The sequence below is a fragment of the Mustelus asterias genome, unplaced genomic scaffold (assembly GCF_964213995.1).
Source record: "Mustelus asterias unplaced genomic scaffold, sMusAst1.hap1.1 HAP1_SCAFFOLD_2150, whole genome shotgun sequence".
NCBI lineage: Eukaryota > Metazoa > Chordata > Chondrichthyes > Carcharhiniformes > Triakidae > Mustelus > Mustelus asterias.
In genome coordinates this window covers 1-18,663 of record NW_027592095.1, presented here as the reverse complement: position 1 = coordinate 18,663, position 18,663 = coordinate 1, and the positions used below count along the sequence as shown (strand labels likewise).

Here is an 18,663-nt window from a genome sequence, read left to right as displayed (position 1 = left end):
TAAGAAGGAGGTTGATTAATGGCTTGGTGCTGACAGGTTTCTTCGGAGCTGGACCTGGAGATGTTGGCACCGTACATCTCCATGGATGAGGACTTCCAACTCAGCAGCTTTGAATCTCCAGAGGAGAAGGATGGCCAGGCCTGTGGGAAGGAGCCCCCGGACACAGATCCCAGCGACCAGCCCGTCACGAGGGAAGACTCTCCCGGGGCACCGACTGCCCAGGAGAAGGTGGACGTTGCCCCTCTCCACCCTCGCTCCAGCGGTCTGCGCTCCGCCCTGCCCAGCAAGGCCTCCAACGCTCCGAGGTGGCCACACTACAGCGGTCCGAGGGAAGCCCCCCAGCCGGCCGGGGGTCCAGCCACCATGCAATGTTCCAGCAGCACGACCGATCTCAGTGAGACTCCGGCCCCCGGCCCCGGCAACAGGCCGATGTTCTTCGGAGGGCCAGCATTCACCGTGGCGGTGGAGAATGTGCTGCTGGCGTTATTCCAACCCCAGCACACAGCCAATAGCTCCGAGGCCGCGGGTCACGCCAACCAGTTAGCCAGTGGACAGGACGAAGATTCTTTAAAGGCTGGAGTTGGGCTCAAACCGAGTGACCAACTGGACTTGGTTGGAACTGAGAGTGCGACGCCGGCGGATCCCACCCAGCAATCACCATCCAAACAGAAGTACCATTCTCATTTTGTTTCACGTCACCTCAGAAACAGTGTCAGATTCTGGCCTCCATGTTATGAAAAAGACACAAAGGACTTAGGGTGGCACAGTGGGTTAGCGCTGCTGCCTCACAGCGCCAGAGACCCGGGTTCAATTCCCAGCTTGGTCACTGTCTGTGTGGAGTCTACACATTCTCCCCGTGTCTGCGTGGGTTTCCTCTGGATGCTCCGGTTTCCTCCCACAGTCCAAAAGACATGCGGAAGATGTGCAGGTTAGGTGGATTGGCCATGCTAAATTGCCCCTTAGTGTCCAAAGATGTGCAGATTATGTGGATTGGCCATGCTAAATTGACCCTTAGTGTCCAAAGATGTGCAGGTTAGGGGGATTGGCCATGCTAAATTGCCCTATAGTGTCCCAGATGTGCAGATTAGGTGGATTGGCCATGCTAAATTGCCCTTTAGTGTCCCAGATGTGCAGATTAGGTGGATTGGCCATGCTAAATTGCCCTTTAGTGTCCCAGATGTGCAGATTAGGTGGATTGGCCATGCTAAATTGCCCTTTAGTGTCCCAGATGTGCAGATTAGGTGGATTGGCCATGCTAAATTGACCCTTAGTGTCCAAAGATGTGCAGGTTAGGGGGGATTGGCCATGCTAAATTGCCCCTTCGTGTCCAAAGATGTGAGAGTTAGGTGGATTGGCCATGCTAAATTGCCCTTTAGTGTCCCAGATGTGCAGATTAGGTGGATTGGCCATGCTAAATTGCCCTTTAGTGTCCCAGATGTGCAGATTAGGTGGATTGGCCATGCTAAATTGCCCTTTAGTGTCCCAGATGTGCAGATTAGGTGCATTGGTCATTCTAAATTGCCCCTAGTGTAAGGGGGATTAGCAGGGCAAATACATAGGTTTACACAGGTAGGGCCTGGGTGGGATTTTTGTCGGTGCAAGCTCGATGGGCAATTGGCCTCCTTCTGTGCTGTAGGGATTCTGTGAGTCTATGACTGGAGAAGGCAAGGAAAAGATTTATTGCGATATCAGAACCGAGAGGTAACAATGATCAGAAAGGGCTAAACTGTCTTTTCCCAAAACCTGGATCAAAATTTTGGAATTTCCTCCCTAACAGCACTCTGGGTGTACCTACACCTCAGGGACCGCAGCGATTCAAGAAGGCAACTCATCTCCACCTTCTCAAGGGGCAATTAGAGATAGATAACAAATGTCCCAGATCAGTGTCCATGGAACTGGATACCAACATTGGTTGATGTCTATGGAGCTTAGAAACTTATGCTAACAGGGTTAGACAGGAAGAATGATCCCGATGGTGGGGGAGTCCAGAACTAGGGGTCACAGTTTGAGGATAAGGGGTAAACCATTTAAGACTTTGGACTCTGCATTTTGGAAAGTCAAACCAGGGTCGGACTTGTACAGTGAATGGTAGGGTCCTGGGGAGTGTTGAGGAACAGAGGGACCTCGGAGTACAAGTAGATAGTTTGTTGAGAGCAGCGTCACAGGTAGACAGGGTGGTGGAGAAGGAGTTTAGCACACTGGCCTTCATCAGTCAGGGCATTGAGTATAGGCGTTGGGACAGTATGTTACAGTTGTATAAGGCATTGGTGAGGCCGCACTTGGAGTATTGTGGACAGTTTTGGTCACCCTGTTATAGAACATAGAACATAGAACAGTACAGCACAGAACAGGCCCTTCGGCCCACGATGTTGTGCCGAGCTTTATCTGAAACCAAGATCAAGCTATCCCACTCCCTATCATCCTGGTGTGCTCCATGTGCCTATCCAATAACCGCTTAAATGTTTCTAAAGTGTCTGACTCCACTATCACTGCAGGCAGTCCATTCCACACCCCAACCACTCTCTGCGTAAAGAACCTACCTCTGATATCCGTTCTGTATCTCCCACCACGAACCCTATAGTTATGCCCCCTTGTAATAGCTCCATCCACCCGAGGAAATAGTCTTTGAACGTTCACTCTATCTATCCCCTTCATCATTTTATACACCTCTATTAAGTCTCCCCTCAGCCTCCTCCGCTCCAGAGAGAACAGCCCGAGCTCCCTCAACCTTTCCTCATATGACCTACCCTCCAAACCAGGCAGCATCCTGGTAAATCTCCTCTGCACTCTTTCCAGCGCTTCCACATCCTTCTTATAGTGAGGTGACCAGAACTGCACACAATATTCCAAATGTGGTCTCACCAAGGTCCTGTACAGTTGTATAGGAAAGACTTTGATAAACTGGAAAGAGTGCAGAGAAAATTGACGAGAATGTTGCCGGGATGAGTGGGCCCGAGTTACAGGGAGAGGTCGGCCAGGCTAGGACTTTATTCTTTGGAATGTAGAAGAATGAGGGGTGACCTTACTGAGGTGTATAAAATCATGAGGGGCATCGATAAGATGAACGCACACAGTCTTTTCCCTAGGGAAGAGGAATTGAAAACTAGAGGGCAGATGCTTAAGGTGAGCGGGGAAAGATTAAAAAGGGAGCTGAAGGGCAAATTCTTCACGCAGAGGGTGGTGCGTGTATGGAACGAGCTGCCAGAGAAAGTCATTGAGGCGGGTACAATAGCAACATTTACAAAGCATTTGGATAAGTTACGTGGATGGGAGAGGATTAGAGAGATATGGGCCAAACGCAGGCAATTGGGACTAGCTGGGAGAGCACCATGGTCGGCATGGACTGGTTGGGCCAAAAGGCCTGTTTCCGTGCTGTATTGCTCTGTGACTGAGGTGAGGAGGAATTTCTTCACCCAGAGGGTGGTGAATGTGTGGAATTCACTCCCACAGAAAGTAGTTGAGGCCAAAACGTTGCGTGGTTTCAAGAAGAAATTGGAAATAGCTCTTGGGGCTAAAGGGATATGGAAGGAAGAGGGGATAAGGATATTGAATTTGATGATCAGTCATGGTCATAATGAATGGTGGAGCAGGCTTGAAGGGCCGAATGGCCTCCTCCTGCGTCTAGTTTCTATGTTTTGATGTTTCTATGAACTGTATCCAGTGTCTATGGAACTGAATCCCAGAAGAGGTCAGTGTCTTCAAGGCAGGAAGGATGAGTATTATTGAAGAATAGATCTCATTGGAGGACATACAAAGGCGCTCTGGTAACTGGGAGGCGTATGGGGAGAGATTGAATAGTTTGGGTTTGTACTCACTGGAGCTTAGAAGGATGAGAGGGGATCTGTTCGAGGTATATAAAATTTTAAAGGGGATTGATAAAGTAAATGTCGACCAAGTGTTTCCCCTTGTGGGGCAATCTAGAACAAGAGGTCACAGGTATAGGTTGAGAGGCGGTAGATTTAAAACTGAGATGAGGAGGAACTGCTTCTCGCAGAGGGTGGTGAATTTGTGGAACTCGCTGCCCCATCGCGCGGTGGAATCTGAATCATTGGAATGGTTTCAAGAAGGAGATGGATATATTTCTAATAAAAAAAGGGATAAGGGGATATGGGGAACAGGTGGGGAGGTGGATTTGAGACCAGGGGGAGATCAGCCATGATCTGATTGAATGACAGGACAGGTTCGAAGGGCTGAATGGCCTCCTCCTGCTCCTAATTCCTATGTTCCCTGCCTTGTGGCAGCCCCTTGTTACTGAGTGTCTCCAGTGTTTCAGAATCTTTGATTGGCCGCTCAGTCTCCTGGTTACAACCAATGATTGCGGAAGTTGCTCCAAACCGGACATACCGTAAAGTTCCTCAATGTCTTTGAGACGATAGCGGTCGAGTGACTCCTTGCGCTGCCTGAACGGTTAGTGAAGTCACTACTGCTCGATGTGTAACCATATCCATCACCTCGTACTCTGCAGGGCACTGGACGCGTGGCCATTCGGGAAAGGCCAGGAGGAACTCAGTCCCCAAGGCTGGACCCTTCGTAACCCGAAACGCAAACACTCTCTGCAGAATGAAAACGTACAGGTATGAACGGAATTATCTGAACTATCCTGAAGGCTGGGGCGGCACACTGGGTCGTTAACTGGTTAATTAGATAACTAATTGCATAATCCGGCGGTGACAAATTAACTAACAGACGAGTTGATAGTTGAGCTAGTCACCTGGCGAGGAGATGTGGCTGGCAGGTTGACCCGTTACTTGGCTGTACGAATGACTAGCTGGTTTGGTTGCTAGTTAATTGGCAAGTAGGGTGGTCAGGTATTGGTAGTTGGCAGGGTTGGTAGATTGGCAAACTTGTCAGGTGGCCATCAGATTAGTAGAATGAGCAGTTACTTGGCATATTAGTCGGAGATTGGTGGGCTCGTTGGGTGGCTGGTTGGTTAGTGGGCAAGTTTGGATAATGAACTGGTTTAGTTAGAGTCATAGAGGTTCACAGCATGGAAACAGGCCATTCGGCCAACTTGTCCATGCCGCCCTTTTTTTTTAAACCCCTAAGCTAATCTCAATTGCCTGCATTTGGCCCATATCCCTCTATCCCATCGTACCCATGTAACTATCTAAATGCTTTTTGAAAGACAAAATTGTACCTGCCTCTACGACTACCTCTGGCAGCTCGTTCCAGACACTCACCACCCTCTGTGTGAAAAAATTGCCCTTCTGGACACTGCTGTATCTCTCCCCTCTCACCTTAAACCTATGCCCTCTAGTTTTAGATTCCCCTACCTTTGGGAAAAGATATTGACTATCTAGCTGATCTGTACCCCTCATTATTTTATAGACCTCTACAAGATCACCCCTCAGCCTCCTACACTCCAGAGAAAAAAGTCCCAGTCTAACCAGCCTCTCCTTATAACTCAAACCATCAAGTCCCGGTAGCATCCTAATAAATCTTTTCTGCACTCTTTCTAGTTTAATAATATCCTTTCTCTAATAGGGTAATCAGAATTGTGCACAAGTGTGGCCTTACCAATGTCTTGTACAACTTCAACAAGACATCCCAACTCCTGTATTCAATGTTCTGACCGATGAAACCAAGCATGCTGAATGCCTTCTTCACCACTCTGTCCACCTGTGACTCCACTTTCAAGGAGCTATGAACATGTACCCCGAGATCTCTTTGTTCTGTAACTCTCCCCAACGCCTTACCATTAACTGAGTAAGTCCTGCCCTGGTTCAATCTACCAAAATGCATCACCTCGCATTTGTCTAAATTAAACTCCATTTGCCAAGATTCCGTTGCAATTGGAGATAACTTTCTTCACTGTCCACTATGCCACCAATCTTAGTGTCATCTGCAAACCTACTAACCATGCCTCCTATATTCTCAAGCAAATCATTAATATAAATGACAAATAACAGTGGGCCCAGCACTGATCCCTGAGGCACACCACTGGTCACAGGCCTCCAGTTTGAAAAACAACTCTTTACAACCACCCTCTGGCTTCTGTCAAGAAGCCAATTTTGTATCCAATTAGATACCTCACCCTGGATCCCGTGAGATTTAACCTTATACAACAACCTACCATGCGGTACCTTGTCAAAGGCCTTGCTAAAGTCCATGTAGACAACATCAACTGCACTGCCCTCATCTACCTTCTTGGTTACCCCTTCAAAAAACGCAATTAAATTTGTGAGACATGATTTTTCACTCACAAAGCCATGCTGACTGTCCCTAATCAGTCCTTGCGTCTCTAAATGCCTGTAGATCCTGTCTCTCAAAATACCTTCCAACAATTTACCCACCACAGATGTGAGGCTCACCGGCCTGTAGTTCCCAGGCTTTTCCCTGCAGCCCTTTTTAAACAAAGGCACAACGTTTGCCGCTCTCCAATCTTCAGGCACCTCACCCGTGACTATTGATGGTTCAAATATCTCGGCTAGGGGACCTGCAATTTCCTCCCTAGCCTCCCACAATGTCCTGGGATATACTTCATCAGGTCCCGGGGATTTATCTACCTTGATGCACTTTAAGACTTCCAGCACCTCCTTCTCTGTAATATGTACACTCCTCAGGACATCACTATTTATTTCCCCAAGTTCCCTCACATCCATGCTTTTCTCAACAGTAAATACTGATGAGAAATAGTCATTTAGGATCTCACCCATCTCTTGTGGATCCGCACATAGATGACCTTGTTGATCCTCAAGAGGCCCTACTCTCTCCCTTGTTACTCTTTTGCCCTTTATGTATTTGTAGAAGATCTTCGGATTCTCCTTTGCCTTATCTGCCAAAGCAATCTCATGTCCCCTTTTCGTCCTCCTGATTTCTCTCTTAACTCTACTCCTACTCTTCAAGGGATTCACTTGATCCCAGCTGCCTATGCACGTCATGTGCCTCTTTCTTCTTCTTGACCAGGACCTCAATATCCCGAGTCATCCAGGGTTCCCGACTTCTGCCAGCCTTGCCCTTCACTCTAAGAGGAATGTGTTTACCCTGAACCCTGGTTAACACACTTTTGAAAGCATGCCACTTACCAGACGTCCCTTTGCCTTCCCACAGACTCTCCCAGTTAACTTTTGAAAGTTCCTGCCTGATACCATCAAAATTGGCCTTGCCCCAATTTAGAATTTTAACTTTTGGGCCAGACCTATCATTCTCCATAGCTATCTTAAAACCAATGGAATTATGGTCACTGGTCCCAAAGTGATCCCTCACTAACACTTCTGTCACCTGCCCTTCCTTATTTCCCAAGAGGAGGTCACGTTTTGCCCCCTCTCTAGTCGGACCATCCACATACTGAATGAGAAGTTCCTCCTGAATACACTCAACAAATTTCTCTCCATCCAACACTCTAATACTATGGCTGTCCCAGTCAATGTTGGGAAAGTTAAAATCTCCGACTATTACCACCCTATTTTTCTTGGAGCTATCTGTAATCTCCTTACATATTAGCTCCTCAATTTCCTGCCGACTATTTGGGGGGACTATTAGTTTGCTTAACTAACTGATTTAGATAATGAACTGGTTTGGTGAATGAACTGGATTGTTTCGTGGTCTTCTTTGATTATTGAGTTGATTTGGTTAGTGGGCTGGTTTACAGGTCTGGCTGGTTCATTGAGTGGATGATCAGCTAGTTAGTTAACTAGTTGGGTTAACCTGGTTAAATGGGCTGTTGCTAACATGGCTGCCATTTATTTTGAGTCGGTTATTAAACCCCTTTGATTTGATTGGCTACACAGGATTCTATTCCGGATGTTTCAAGCATAGCAGAACTTGTTCAGGCTACAGCAAAACGCCTGAGGAAGGTTGCAGAGAGCAAAAGCAGCCCAGAGACAGATCCCCTTTCATCAGCAACACCGATGAGTAAGCTCACTTTCGATCTGTCTTTCATTTCAGTTTTGCCGATTGTCGGTCTGATGTAACCAGTTTGCTGTTTTTAATGTAGTTTAGCAGAAAGAAGCAACGGTAACAGCGGTTATATCATAGAATCCTACAGTGCAGAAAGAGGCCATTCGGCCCATCGAGTCTGCACCGACCACAATCCCACCCAGGCCCTATCCACATATCCCTACATATTTACCCACTAACCCCTCTAACCTATGCATCCCGGGACACTACGGGGCAATTTAGAATGACCAAATCAACCTAGCCTGCACATCTTTGGACTGTGGGAGGAAACCGGAGCACCCGGAGGAAACCTATGCAGGCACAGGGAGAATGTGCAAACTCCACACAGACAGCAACCCGAGCCGGGATTCGAACCCAGGTCCCTGGAGCTATGAAGCAGCAGGGCTAACCACTGTGCTACCGTGCCACCCATGATGAACCTGGAGCCAAACCCATCTGGGTCACTAATGGCCTTTATGGAAGAAAATCTCCCATCCTTACCTGCTCTGGCCTACATGTGACTCCAGGTGCACAGCAATGTGGCTGAGTCTTAAATGCCCTCGGAAGCCAGTTTGTAGGCAATTAGGGTTGGGCAATAAATGCTGGCACCCACATCCTATGAATGAATAAAAAACAAAGATTCCATTCCCCTTGCAATAAACAATATTCCATTTGCTTTCCTAGTCACTTCCTGTAAATGCATGTTAACGTTTTGTGATGCAACTCCAATGGAGACAAGCCTCAACCTTTCCTCATAGGATATCCCCTTCATCCCAGGAATCAGTGATACAGGGTCTGACAGTGCGGCACTCCCTCAGCACTGACCCTCTGACAGTGCAGCACTCCCTCAGCACTGACCCTCTGACAGTGCAGCACTCCCTCAGTACTGACCCTCTGACAGTGCGGCACTCCCTCAGTACTGACCCTCTGACAGTGCGGCACTCCCTCAGTACTGACCCTCTGACAGTGCGGCACTCCCTCAGTACTGACCCTCTGACAGTGCGGCACTCCCACAGTACTGACCCTCTGACAGTGCGGCACTCCCTCAGCACTGACCCTCTGACAGTGCGGCACTCCCTCAGCACTGACCCTCTGACAGTGCGGCGCTCCCTCAGCACTGACCCTCTGACAGTGCTGCACTCCCTCAGCACTGACCCTCTGACAGTGCAGCACTCCCTCAACACTGACCCTCTGACAGTGCGGCACTCCCTCAGTACTGACCCTCTGACAGTGCGGCACTCCATCGGTACTGACCCTCTGACAGTGCGGCACTCCCTCAGTACTGACCCTCTAACAGTGCAGCACTCCCTCAGTACTGACCCTCTGACAGTGCGGCACTCCCTCAGCACTGACCCTCTGACAGTGCAGCACTCCCTCAGTACTGACCCTCTGACAGTGCAGTAGTCCCTCAGCACTGACCCTCTGACAGTGCGGCACTCCCTCAGCACTGACCATCTGACAGTGCGGCACTCCCTCAGCACTGACCCTCTGACAGTGCAGCAGTCCCTCAGCACTGACCCTCTGACAGTGCAGCAGTCCCTCAGCACTGACCCTCTGACAGTGCAGCACTCCCTCAGCACTGACCCTCTGACACTGCGGCACTCCCTCAGTACTGACCCTCTGACAGTGTGGCTCTCCCTCAGCACTGACCCTCTGACAGTGCGGCACTCCCTCAGTACTGACCCTCTGACAGTGCAGTAGTCCCTCAGCACTGACCCTCTGACAGTGCAGCACTCCCTCAGCACTGACCCTCTGACACTGCGGCACTCCCTCAGTACTGACCCTCTGACAGTGTGGCTCTCCCTCAGCACTGACCCTCTGACAGTGCGGCACTCCCTCAGTACTGACCCTCTGACAGTGCAGTAGTCCCTCAGCACTGACCCTCTGACAGTGCAGCACTCCCTCAGCACTGACCCTCTGACAGTGCAGCACTCCCTCAGCACTGACCCTCTGACACTGCGGCACTCCCTCAGCACTGACCCTCTGACACTGCGGCTCTCCCTCAGCACTGACCCTCTGACAGTGCAGCACTCCCTCAGCACTGACCCTCTGACACTGCGGCACTCCCTCAGCACTGACCCTCTGACAGTGCGGCACTCCCTCAGCACTGACCCTCTGACAGTGCGGCTCTCCCTCAGTACTGCACTGGGTGTGTCGGCCTGGATTTTGTTCTTAAGCCATTAGGATGGGAGCTGAAGTGAGAACATTCTGACTCCGAGCTGATTTTGCCACAATGCAAAATAAAAGAAGAATGACAAGGTCTGGGAATGTTCAATGCCGCCTAACATTCTGCCCTCTCTCTGTAGCGTTGACTATGCAATTGCTCGGCAAGGAGCTGTCTGGACCTCCGGAGCTGACCCGTTACGACTGTGAAGTTAACGCACCTCTACCTGACAGGCACCACCTCCTCCGGGGGATCGACTTACTCAAAGCCCTCGACCAGGTCTCCTGAGGCCTCTGCTCTGAACAAACCGCCGTCGGAAACCCTTACGGACTCTGCACTGATCCCCAGGGCAGGGGCTAGTCACAGTCACCTCGATTAAACAGTCACCGTTCCCCCCCCCCCCCCCCCCCACGCCCCCAAGTAAAAATTAAAGCAAACTACTGGAAATCTGAAACCACTAAATGCTGGAAAAACCTCAGCAGGTCCGACAGCATCTATGGTGAGAGAACAAAGCCAACGTTTCGAGTCTGGGTGACCCTTAGTCAGAGCTCAGGAGAACTGGAAATAGGATGAGGGTTATACTGTTGCAGGTGCGTTGGGGTGGGGTGGGGGTGGCGGAGCAGTAGGGGCTGGATAAAGGGCTGGCGATTGGCTAGGGAGAGATCGACAAAGATGTCACAGTCAAAGAGACAAAGGGACAGTGAATGGTGGTGAAGGGGGCTGATAGCAGAGATCAGAATATGTCAAAGGCAGAGCAAAGGTCGGCAGTGGGTCAAAGGACAACCTGGGAAATGTAAGAGATGTCACGAGTGGAGTGGGGTTCTGTAGAATCCATAGACTCCCCCCAGTGCAGAAGGAGGGCCATTCGGCCCATCAAGTCTGCACCGACTCTCCGAAAGAGCATCCGACCCAGGCACTATCCCCATAACCCCATGTATTTACCCCGCTAATCCCCCTAACCTGCACATCTTTGGATATTAAGAGGCAATTTAGCATGGCCAATCCACCTAACCTGCACATCTTTGGATACTAAGGGGCAATTTAGCATGGCCAATCCTCCTAACCTGCACATCTTTGGACCCTAAGGAACAATTTAGCATGGCCAATCCACCTAACCTGCACATCTTTGGACACTAATAGACAATTTAGCATGGCCAATCCACCTAACCTGCACATCTTTAGACACTAAGGGGCAATTTAGCATGGCCAATCCACCTAACCTGCACATCTTTGGACACTAAGGGGCAATTTAGCATGGCCAATCCACCTAACCTGCACATCTTTGGACACTAAGGGGCACACAGTCAGTGACCCGAGGCCAGAATCGAACCTGGGTCTCTGGCGCTGCGAGGTAGCAGTGCTAACCACTGCGCCACCGTGCCGCCCATGACAGTTCAGAGTCTGGAGTTGCTGAACTCAAATGTTCAGTCCGGAAGGCTGTCAAGTGTCCAATCGGAAGATGAGATGCTGTTCCTCCAGTGCGTGTTGGGGTTCACTGGAACATTGCAAAAGGCCAAGGACGGACATGTGGACAGGAGAGAGGGTTAGGGTTAGGTGTGTTGAAATGGCAAGCGACAGGAAGGTCTGGGTCCTGCTGGCGGACGGGCTGAAGGTGTTGCGCAAAGGGTGTCCTGGGTGGTTCTGACAAACAATCATCCTGACTCGAAACGTTAGCTCTGACCATCTCCGATCGTGCTTTGGGGGGGAAGGAAACCAGAGATCCTGAGTTTGGGATGCAGCCCGAGCTGGAAGCTTTCTCTCACTCACCAAAAGCCAACATTTATACCCTCGAAATTCAACAAAATATTACCCAGCCGATCAGCTTCCATCTTCCTTCCCCCACTGTGTCCCTCAGCACATCCGAACCAAGAGAGTGTTGGATTGAGGATTTGCGCTGGAGTTTAACTCCCAGACTCTGCATTCAGCAGCCTCATCAACTCTTCCACCCTCTGACCCTGGCCAATCTCTAGGGTGACTGTTTAATCCGTAAATTACTGAATGACTGCCCTCTGCGGAAATTTTTATCTCTCTCACAGCTCTATCTGTCTCTCCACCTCACTATCGCTCGCTGTCTACGTCCCTGTCTCTTTGACTCTCTCTGGTGTGTTTGTCAGTCTCTGTCTGTCTCTATCAATGTCTGTCTCTCTCTGTGTTTGCCTGTCTCTTTATCTCTCTTTCTGGTGAGTTTGTCAGTCTCTCTCTCTGTGTGTCTCAGTTTCTCTCTGTCTTGTCCATCTGTATGTCTCCCTCTCTCGCCCCCTCCCTCCCTCTCTCTCTCTCTCCCCTTGCTATTTTTACGCATCTGCATTGGGAATAAACCCCAGAGTAGTTTTAGCCCCTCACTGCAGGGTGGTACCAGACTGGAACACGAGGCAGTTCTGTGGAAAAGCCTCATTATGTTGCAGGTGAGCCCGGCTGTGCCAAGAGAGATTCTCATCTCTAAATAATCGGTTGAAGACGGGAGATTTTCATATCGAATAGGTTGCATGCTTTATCCGGGCTGCAGATCTGAGTTACCATCCGATCTCGTCGAGAGGCAGACCAGACTCGAGGGGCCGAACGGTAGCATAGTGGTTAGCACTGCTGCTTCACAGCTCCAGGGTCCTGGGTTCGATTCCCGGCTCGGGTCACTGTCTGTGTGGAGTTTGCACATTCTCCTCGTGTCTGCGTGGGTTTCCTCCGGGTGCTCCGGTTTCCTCCCACAGTCCAAAGATGTGCGGGTTAGGTTGATTGGCCAGGTTAAAAAAATTGCCCCTTAGAGTCCTGGGATGCGTAGGTTAGAGGGATTAGCGGGTAAAATATGTGGGGGTAGGGCCTGGGTGGGATTGTGGTCGGTGCAGACTCGATGGGCCGAATGGCCTCCTTCTGCACTGTAGGGTTTCTATGATTTCTATAACGGCCCACTCCCACTCTTTGATCGTGTGTGGGAATCAAACCAGTTTGATAGTGTGGAATCGAGCCATTGGTTCTTGTGGAACAGAACTGCGCACACTTGCTATTGTGACACAGGGAGCGTAGTCACACTTGTATCTGTGCACACAACTCTGTACAGATTACCCCTTCCCTCGGGAATGTTTTCTTCTGGACTGGGATTATGGCACTTTCTGAGAAGCTCTTTTGTCCAGAGAGTCCTGCCGTCACAAAGGCTGCCCCCCGTGTGTCTGAGCGGAGAGGGACAGGAACTCCATAGCTCCGTTTGGAGTGTGTGAGAGAGGGGAAATCGGGACTGAGAGGAGGAAAAGCAAGTTGATAAGGAACTGCCTCCTTTCTGGCGCCGTCTCCCAGTCCCCCCTGAGGCTACCAGATCTTCAGCTGCACACACCCTAAACTCTCGAATTGCCTCCTTAAAATCTCAGTCGCTGAAGATGGGTAAAGAAGGCAAATGGTATGTTGGCCTTCACAGTGAGAGGATTCGAGTACAGGAACAGGGATGTGTTGCTGCAATTATACAGGGCCTTGATGACGCCACACCTGGAATATTGTGTGTAGTTTTGGTCTCCTTATCCGAGGAGGGATGTTCTTGATATAGAGGGAGTATAGCAAGGGTTTACCAGGCTGATTCCTGGAATGGTGGGACTGACGTATGAGGAGAGATTGAATTGGTTAGGATTATATTCGCTGGAGTTCAGAAGGGTGAGGGGGGGAATCTCATAGAAACTTAGAGGACAAGACAAGGTAGATGTAGGAAGGATATTCCTCATGGTGGGGGTGCCCAGAACCAGGGGTCACAGCCTGAGGATACAGGGGTAGGCAGAGAAGAGAAATTTCTTCACCCAGAGAGTGGTCAGCCTTTGGAATTCACTAGCACAGAAAGTAGTTGAGGCCAAAACAGAATGTTTTTCAAGAAGCAGTTAGACATCTCTTGGGGTGAAGGGGATCGAGGGGGAGGTGGCAGCAGCACAGCGGTTAGTGCTGCTGCCTCAGAGTGCCAAGACCCTGGGTTGGACTCCCGGCTTGAGTCACTACCTGTGCGGAGTCTGCACGTTCTCCCCGTGTCTGCGCGGGTTTCCTCCCACACTCCAAAGATGTGCTGGTTAGGTGCATTGGCTATGCTAAATTGACCCTAGTTTCAGGGGGACTAGCTAGGGTAAATATATGGGGTTACGCGGATAGGGTGGGGTTGTTGTCAATGCAGGCTCGATGGCCTCCTTCTGTCCTGTAGGGATTCTATGGGGGGAATGCGGGATCAGGCGATTGAGTTGGACGATCAGCCATGATCAGAATGAATGGGGGAGCAGGGCCGAACGGCCTCCTCCTGCTCCTTTTTTTCTATGTTCCTCTCCACCTCTCAGACCCTTCCCAAAAAACCTACCTCTTTGACCAGGCTTTTGGTCGCTTGTGCTAACCTCACGTTACGCGAGTCAGTGGCAGATTTTAAGCGTGAAAACTCTCATGTGAAGTGGCTGCGGATGTTTTTACTCTAAGGCGTTACGTACAAATGCAATTCGCTGTTGCAAATCCCCAGCGTGGTGTGGGGAGGCTGGAACCCAGTGGGAAAAATGCGATCCTGTGTATGTGTGTGTGAGAGTGAGGAAACGAGCTGACAAGTCCAACTTCGTTCACCTCCCAGTGAGCGCCGTCTAATGACGCATGGCAGCCAAGATGGACAAGGAGGGTGGGGAAGAGAGAACTTATAAACACGGCAATATCCCAGTTATCGTAACGGGAACTGATTGGAAGCTGTGCCACTTGCCACAAGACATTGAATGTATTCAAGAGGCGGCTGGATATGGCACTTGGGGCAAATGAGATCAAAAGGTTATGAGAAGAAAGCATTAGGCTATTGAGTTGGACGATCAGCCATGATGGTGATGAATGGCGGAGCAGGCTCGAAGGGCCGAATGGCCTCCTCCTGCTCCTATCCTCTATGTTTCTATTTGGCCCCAATGTTCCTCAGTACTTAGCTCCGTACTGACTGGATGAACGTCCTCACTCACACTTCAGGACAGATCTGGATCATGTTCCACCCATCCCACTCGTTCACCCAAACCCTCAGCCAAGCGGTGAACAGAAAAGCAAAAAAAATAAATAAAAACCCAGCAGATTTTTACATGCCAAAACGCAGAGAATCACTCCCCGCAGCGTGAAACATTACTGGTGTAATCTCTTGTCAATTTTACAATGGTGCTACAGACTTGGGCAGTCAACCCTCCCAAGATTACTCTGACCTCTTCACAAATTCACATACCGCACACACAAAGCTAGTGAGATAAATCACTGTGGCATTAATAATAGAGAAGTTATGTTTTACTCCCCCCTCCCCTGTTTTTACTTTGAAGGATTTTGTTCGTTAGTTTTAGGAACTTAGAAGTTGGGAAAATGGGTGTCAACCAAGGATCAACCAATCAGGTAAGGGACAGTCCGCTCGCGCTCTACAATTGGGCCAGGCCGTAAGAAGGGTCAGGGAGGGCGTCGGGCGGTCAAATGGTTGGGAGACGCTCGGGGGGGCGGGGAGGCGGGGGGGGGGGGGGGGGTGACTGGCAGTAATGGCAGAGTGGACTCTCGATAAAAGATGGGACCACCTCACCCCATCCAAGGTCAGCGGCGGACCACCACCGACCAAGGAACCAGCACAGGGGGTGGTGATGGCCGAGTGGTATTATCGCTAGACGATTAATCCAGAAACTCAGCTGATGTTCTGGGGACCCGGGTTCGAATCCCGCCACGGCAGATGGTGGAATTTGAGTTTAGTAAAAAAAAAAAAATCTGTAAGAATCTACTGATGACCGTGAAACGATTGTCGATTGTCGGAAAACCCCCCCATCTGGTTCCCTAATGCCCATGTGACTCCAGAGCCACAGCAATGTGACGCTCAACTGCCCTCTGAACAAGGGCAACTGGGGATGGGCAATAAATGCTGGCCTAGCCAGCGACGCCCATGTCCCACAAATGAATAAAACAAGTATCAGAAAATGACCTAACTTTTCCCAGAGCTCCTGTCCCACAGTGAACATGGGGTGAAATAATTGCTCACAGGGATATCCTGTCATTGGTTCCGGCCAATGGGAATTTTGTACCCGATTCCCACAGAATGATGTCTCCGACACCAGATTGGGTCTCTGTTCAAACCTGGATTGTACTGTGATTGGTGACAATATAATCTGTGATTAAATGTATATCTTTTGAAATTGTAATCGTCGGAATTCTCTGGATCGGGGGAAATAAAGGAATCTTTAATAACGCTCCAGCGGTTTGTCTTGTCAGTGACTCGAGTGGCTGGTTTTTTCAATCGCCTTTTCGGTGTTTAATGACAGTGAACTTTGCACTGAAATCACTGAGTGTCCTTGTATACGGGCGGCACAGTGCTTAGCACTGCTGCCTCACAGCGCCAGGATTCGATTCCCGGCTTGGGTCACTGTCTGTGTGGAGTCTGCACGTTCTCCCCGTGTCTGCGTGGGTTTCCTCCGGGTGCTCCGGTTTCCTCCCACAGGCCGAAAGATGTGCGGATCAGGTGGATTGGCCGTGCTAAATTGCCGCTTAGTGTCAGGGGAATTAGAAGGGTTAAAAGGTTAGAGGAATAGGGCCTGGGTGGGATTGTCGACGGTGCGGGCTCAATGGGCTGAATGGCCTCCTCCTGTACTGTAGGGATTCTATGGATATTAAAGAATCCTGCTTCTAAAGCACTTTCCAGCTATTCAGGGCACCCCGAAACAGTTAACAATTGAGCATTTTCGCAACATCAGGGACACTGCAGCCCATTTATGCAGAGCAAGCTCCCACAAACAGCAATGATCAGGAACCCTGGCTGATTTCCCCTCTCTCTCTAACCCAGGGATCACTGGACAGGGATCAGGAGCAGGAACCCTGGCTGATATCCTCTCTCTCTCTAACTCTGGGATCACTGGACAGGGATCAGGAGCAGGAACCCTGGCTGATTTCCTCTCTCTCTCTCTCTAACCCAGGGATCACTGGACAGGGATCAGGAGCAGGAACCCTGGCTGATTTCCTCTCTCTCTCTCTCTAACCCAGGGGTCACTGGACAGGGATCAGGAGCAGGAACCCTGGCTGGTTTCCCCTCTCTCTCTAACCCAGGGATCACTTGACAGTGATCAGGAGCTGGAACCCTGGCTGATTTCCCCTCTCTCTCTAACCCAGGGATCACTGGACAGTGATCAGGAGCAGGAACCCTGGTGGATTTCCTCTCTCTCTAACCCAGGGATCACTGGACAGGGATCAGGAGCAGGAACCCTGGCTGATTTCCCACCTCTCTCTCTCTAACCCAGGGGTCACTGGACAGGGATCAGGAGCAGGAACCCTGGCTGATTTCCCCCCCCTCTCTCTCTAAACCAGGGATCACTGGACAGGGATCAGGAGCAGGAACCCTGGCTGATTTCCTCTCTCTCTCTCTCTAACCCAGGGATCACTGGACAGGGATCAGGAGCAGGAACCCTGGCTGATTTCCTCTCTCTCTCTCTAACCCAGGGATGACTGGACAGGGATCAGGAGCAGGAACCCTGGCTGATTTCCCCCCTCTCTCTCTCTAACCCAGGGATCACTGGACAGTGATCAGGAGCAGGAACCCTGGCTGATTTCCCCCCTCTCTCTCTCTCTAACCCAGGGGTCACTGGACAGTGATCAGGAGCAGGAACCCTGGCTGATTTCCTCTCTCTCTAACCCAGGGGTCACTGGACAGTGATCAGGAGCAGGAACCCTGGCTGATTTCGCCCACCTTCTCTCGGTGTGGGGTTGCTGGACAGTGATCAAAGGCAGACCCATAGGAGCTGGAAGCAGAATGTGAGCAGGTCAGTGTCCTGTGGGCCAGTCAGTGATGCCGCACGGTGGCACAGTGGTTGGCGCTGCTGCCTCACAGCGCCAGGGACCCGGGTTCGATTCCTGCCTCGGGTCACTGTCTGTGTGGAGTTTGCACATTCTCCCCGTGTCTGCGTGGGTTTCCTCCGGGTGCTCCGGTTTCCTCCCACACTCCAAAGATGTGCTGGTTCGGGTGCACTGGCCGTGATAAATTGTCCCTGAGGGTAAATATTTAGATGGATTGGCCAATGTGCAGGGTTATGGTGATAGATGCTGTCGGAGAGTCAGTACAGACTGGATGGGCTGAACAGCCTCATTCTGCACTGTAGGGATTCTATGATTCTGTGCAGAAGGCGACATTACTCAATCTGAATCATTCTACCCCAGGGAATCTCGGAGAGGGACCAGGAAATAAGGTACAGGAATTATGATGTGGGTTAGGTTGCAGCAGGAGTTATACTGTATATGAAGCACCATGGAACTGCGGGGTGCAGTAGAGCGATGGGAATGGGTCCTGTTGGAACTTTCTATCCCTGAGGCACATATTCTGCCCAATGTTAAAGAACGGATTTTACTGGAGTCATTCCCACAATCTGTCTGGAATCTGGTCAATCTCAGGCGGTGAGAAAGCAGCTCGATGGCTCCTCCTGGTGGTTTAGTCGGTGGCACCAGGCAAACCAATTGCAGCAACTCATATTTCAACAGGTCCGAACTTCGTCGAAGGTCTCCCAACACTTTTGACGTGAGCATTGTCAGACTGAATATAACACGGAGCTGTACCCAGAGACATTCGGACAGGTGGTCAAACGGTGGTTTTAAAGAGCCTCTTAAAAGAAGACACGGTGTGGGATTTCCAGGGTGGCACAGCGGGT

At 50.4% G+C, this 18,663-nt stretch overlaps 1 protein-coding gene across 1 annotated transcript in view; it reads left to right on the top strand.

Annotated features, from left to right (window-relative positions):
* Window positions 1-16,226, top strand: part of LOC144489403 (hypoxia-inducible factor 1-alpha-like) — a 48,885-nt gene extending 32,659 nt beyond the window's left edge. The window contains exons 11-14 of the mRNA XM_078207239.1: window positions 37-671; window positions 4,466-4,574; window positions 7,731-7,854; window positions 10,185-16,226. Of these exons, the coding sequence (XP_078063365.1) occupies window positions 37-671; window positions 4,466-4,574; window positions 7,731-7,854; window positions 10,185-10,330 (1,014 nt within the window). The 3' untranslated portion in view covers window positions 10,331-16,226. The remainder of the gene's footprint in view (window positions 1-36; window positions 672-4,465; window positions 4,575-7,730; window positions 7,855-10,184) is intronic.
* Window positions 16,227-18,663: the final 2,437 nt, after the last annotated feature.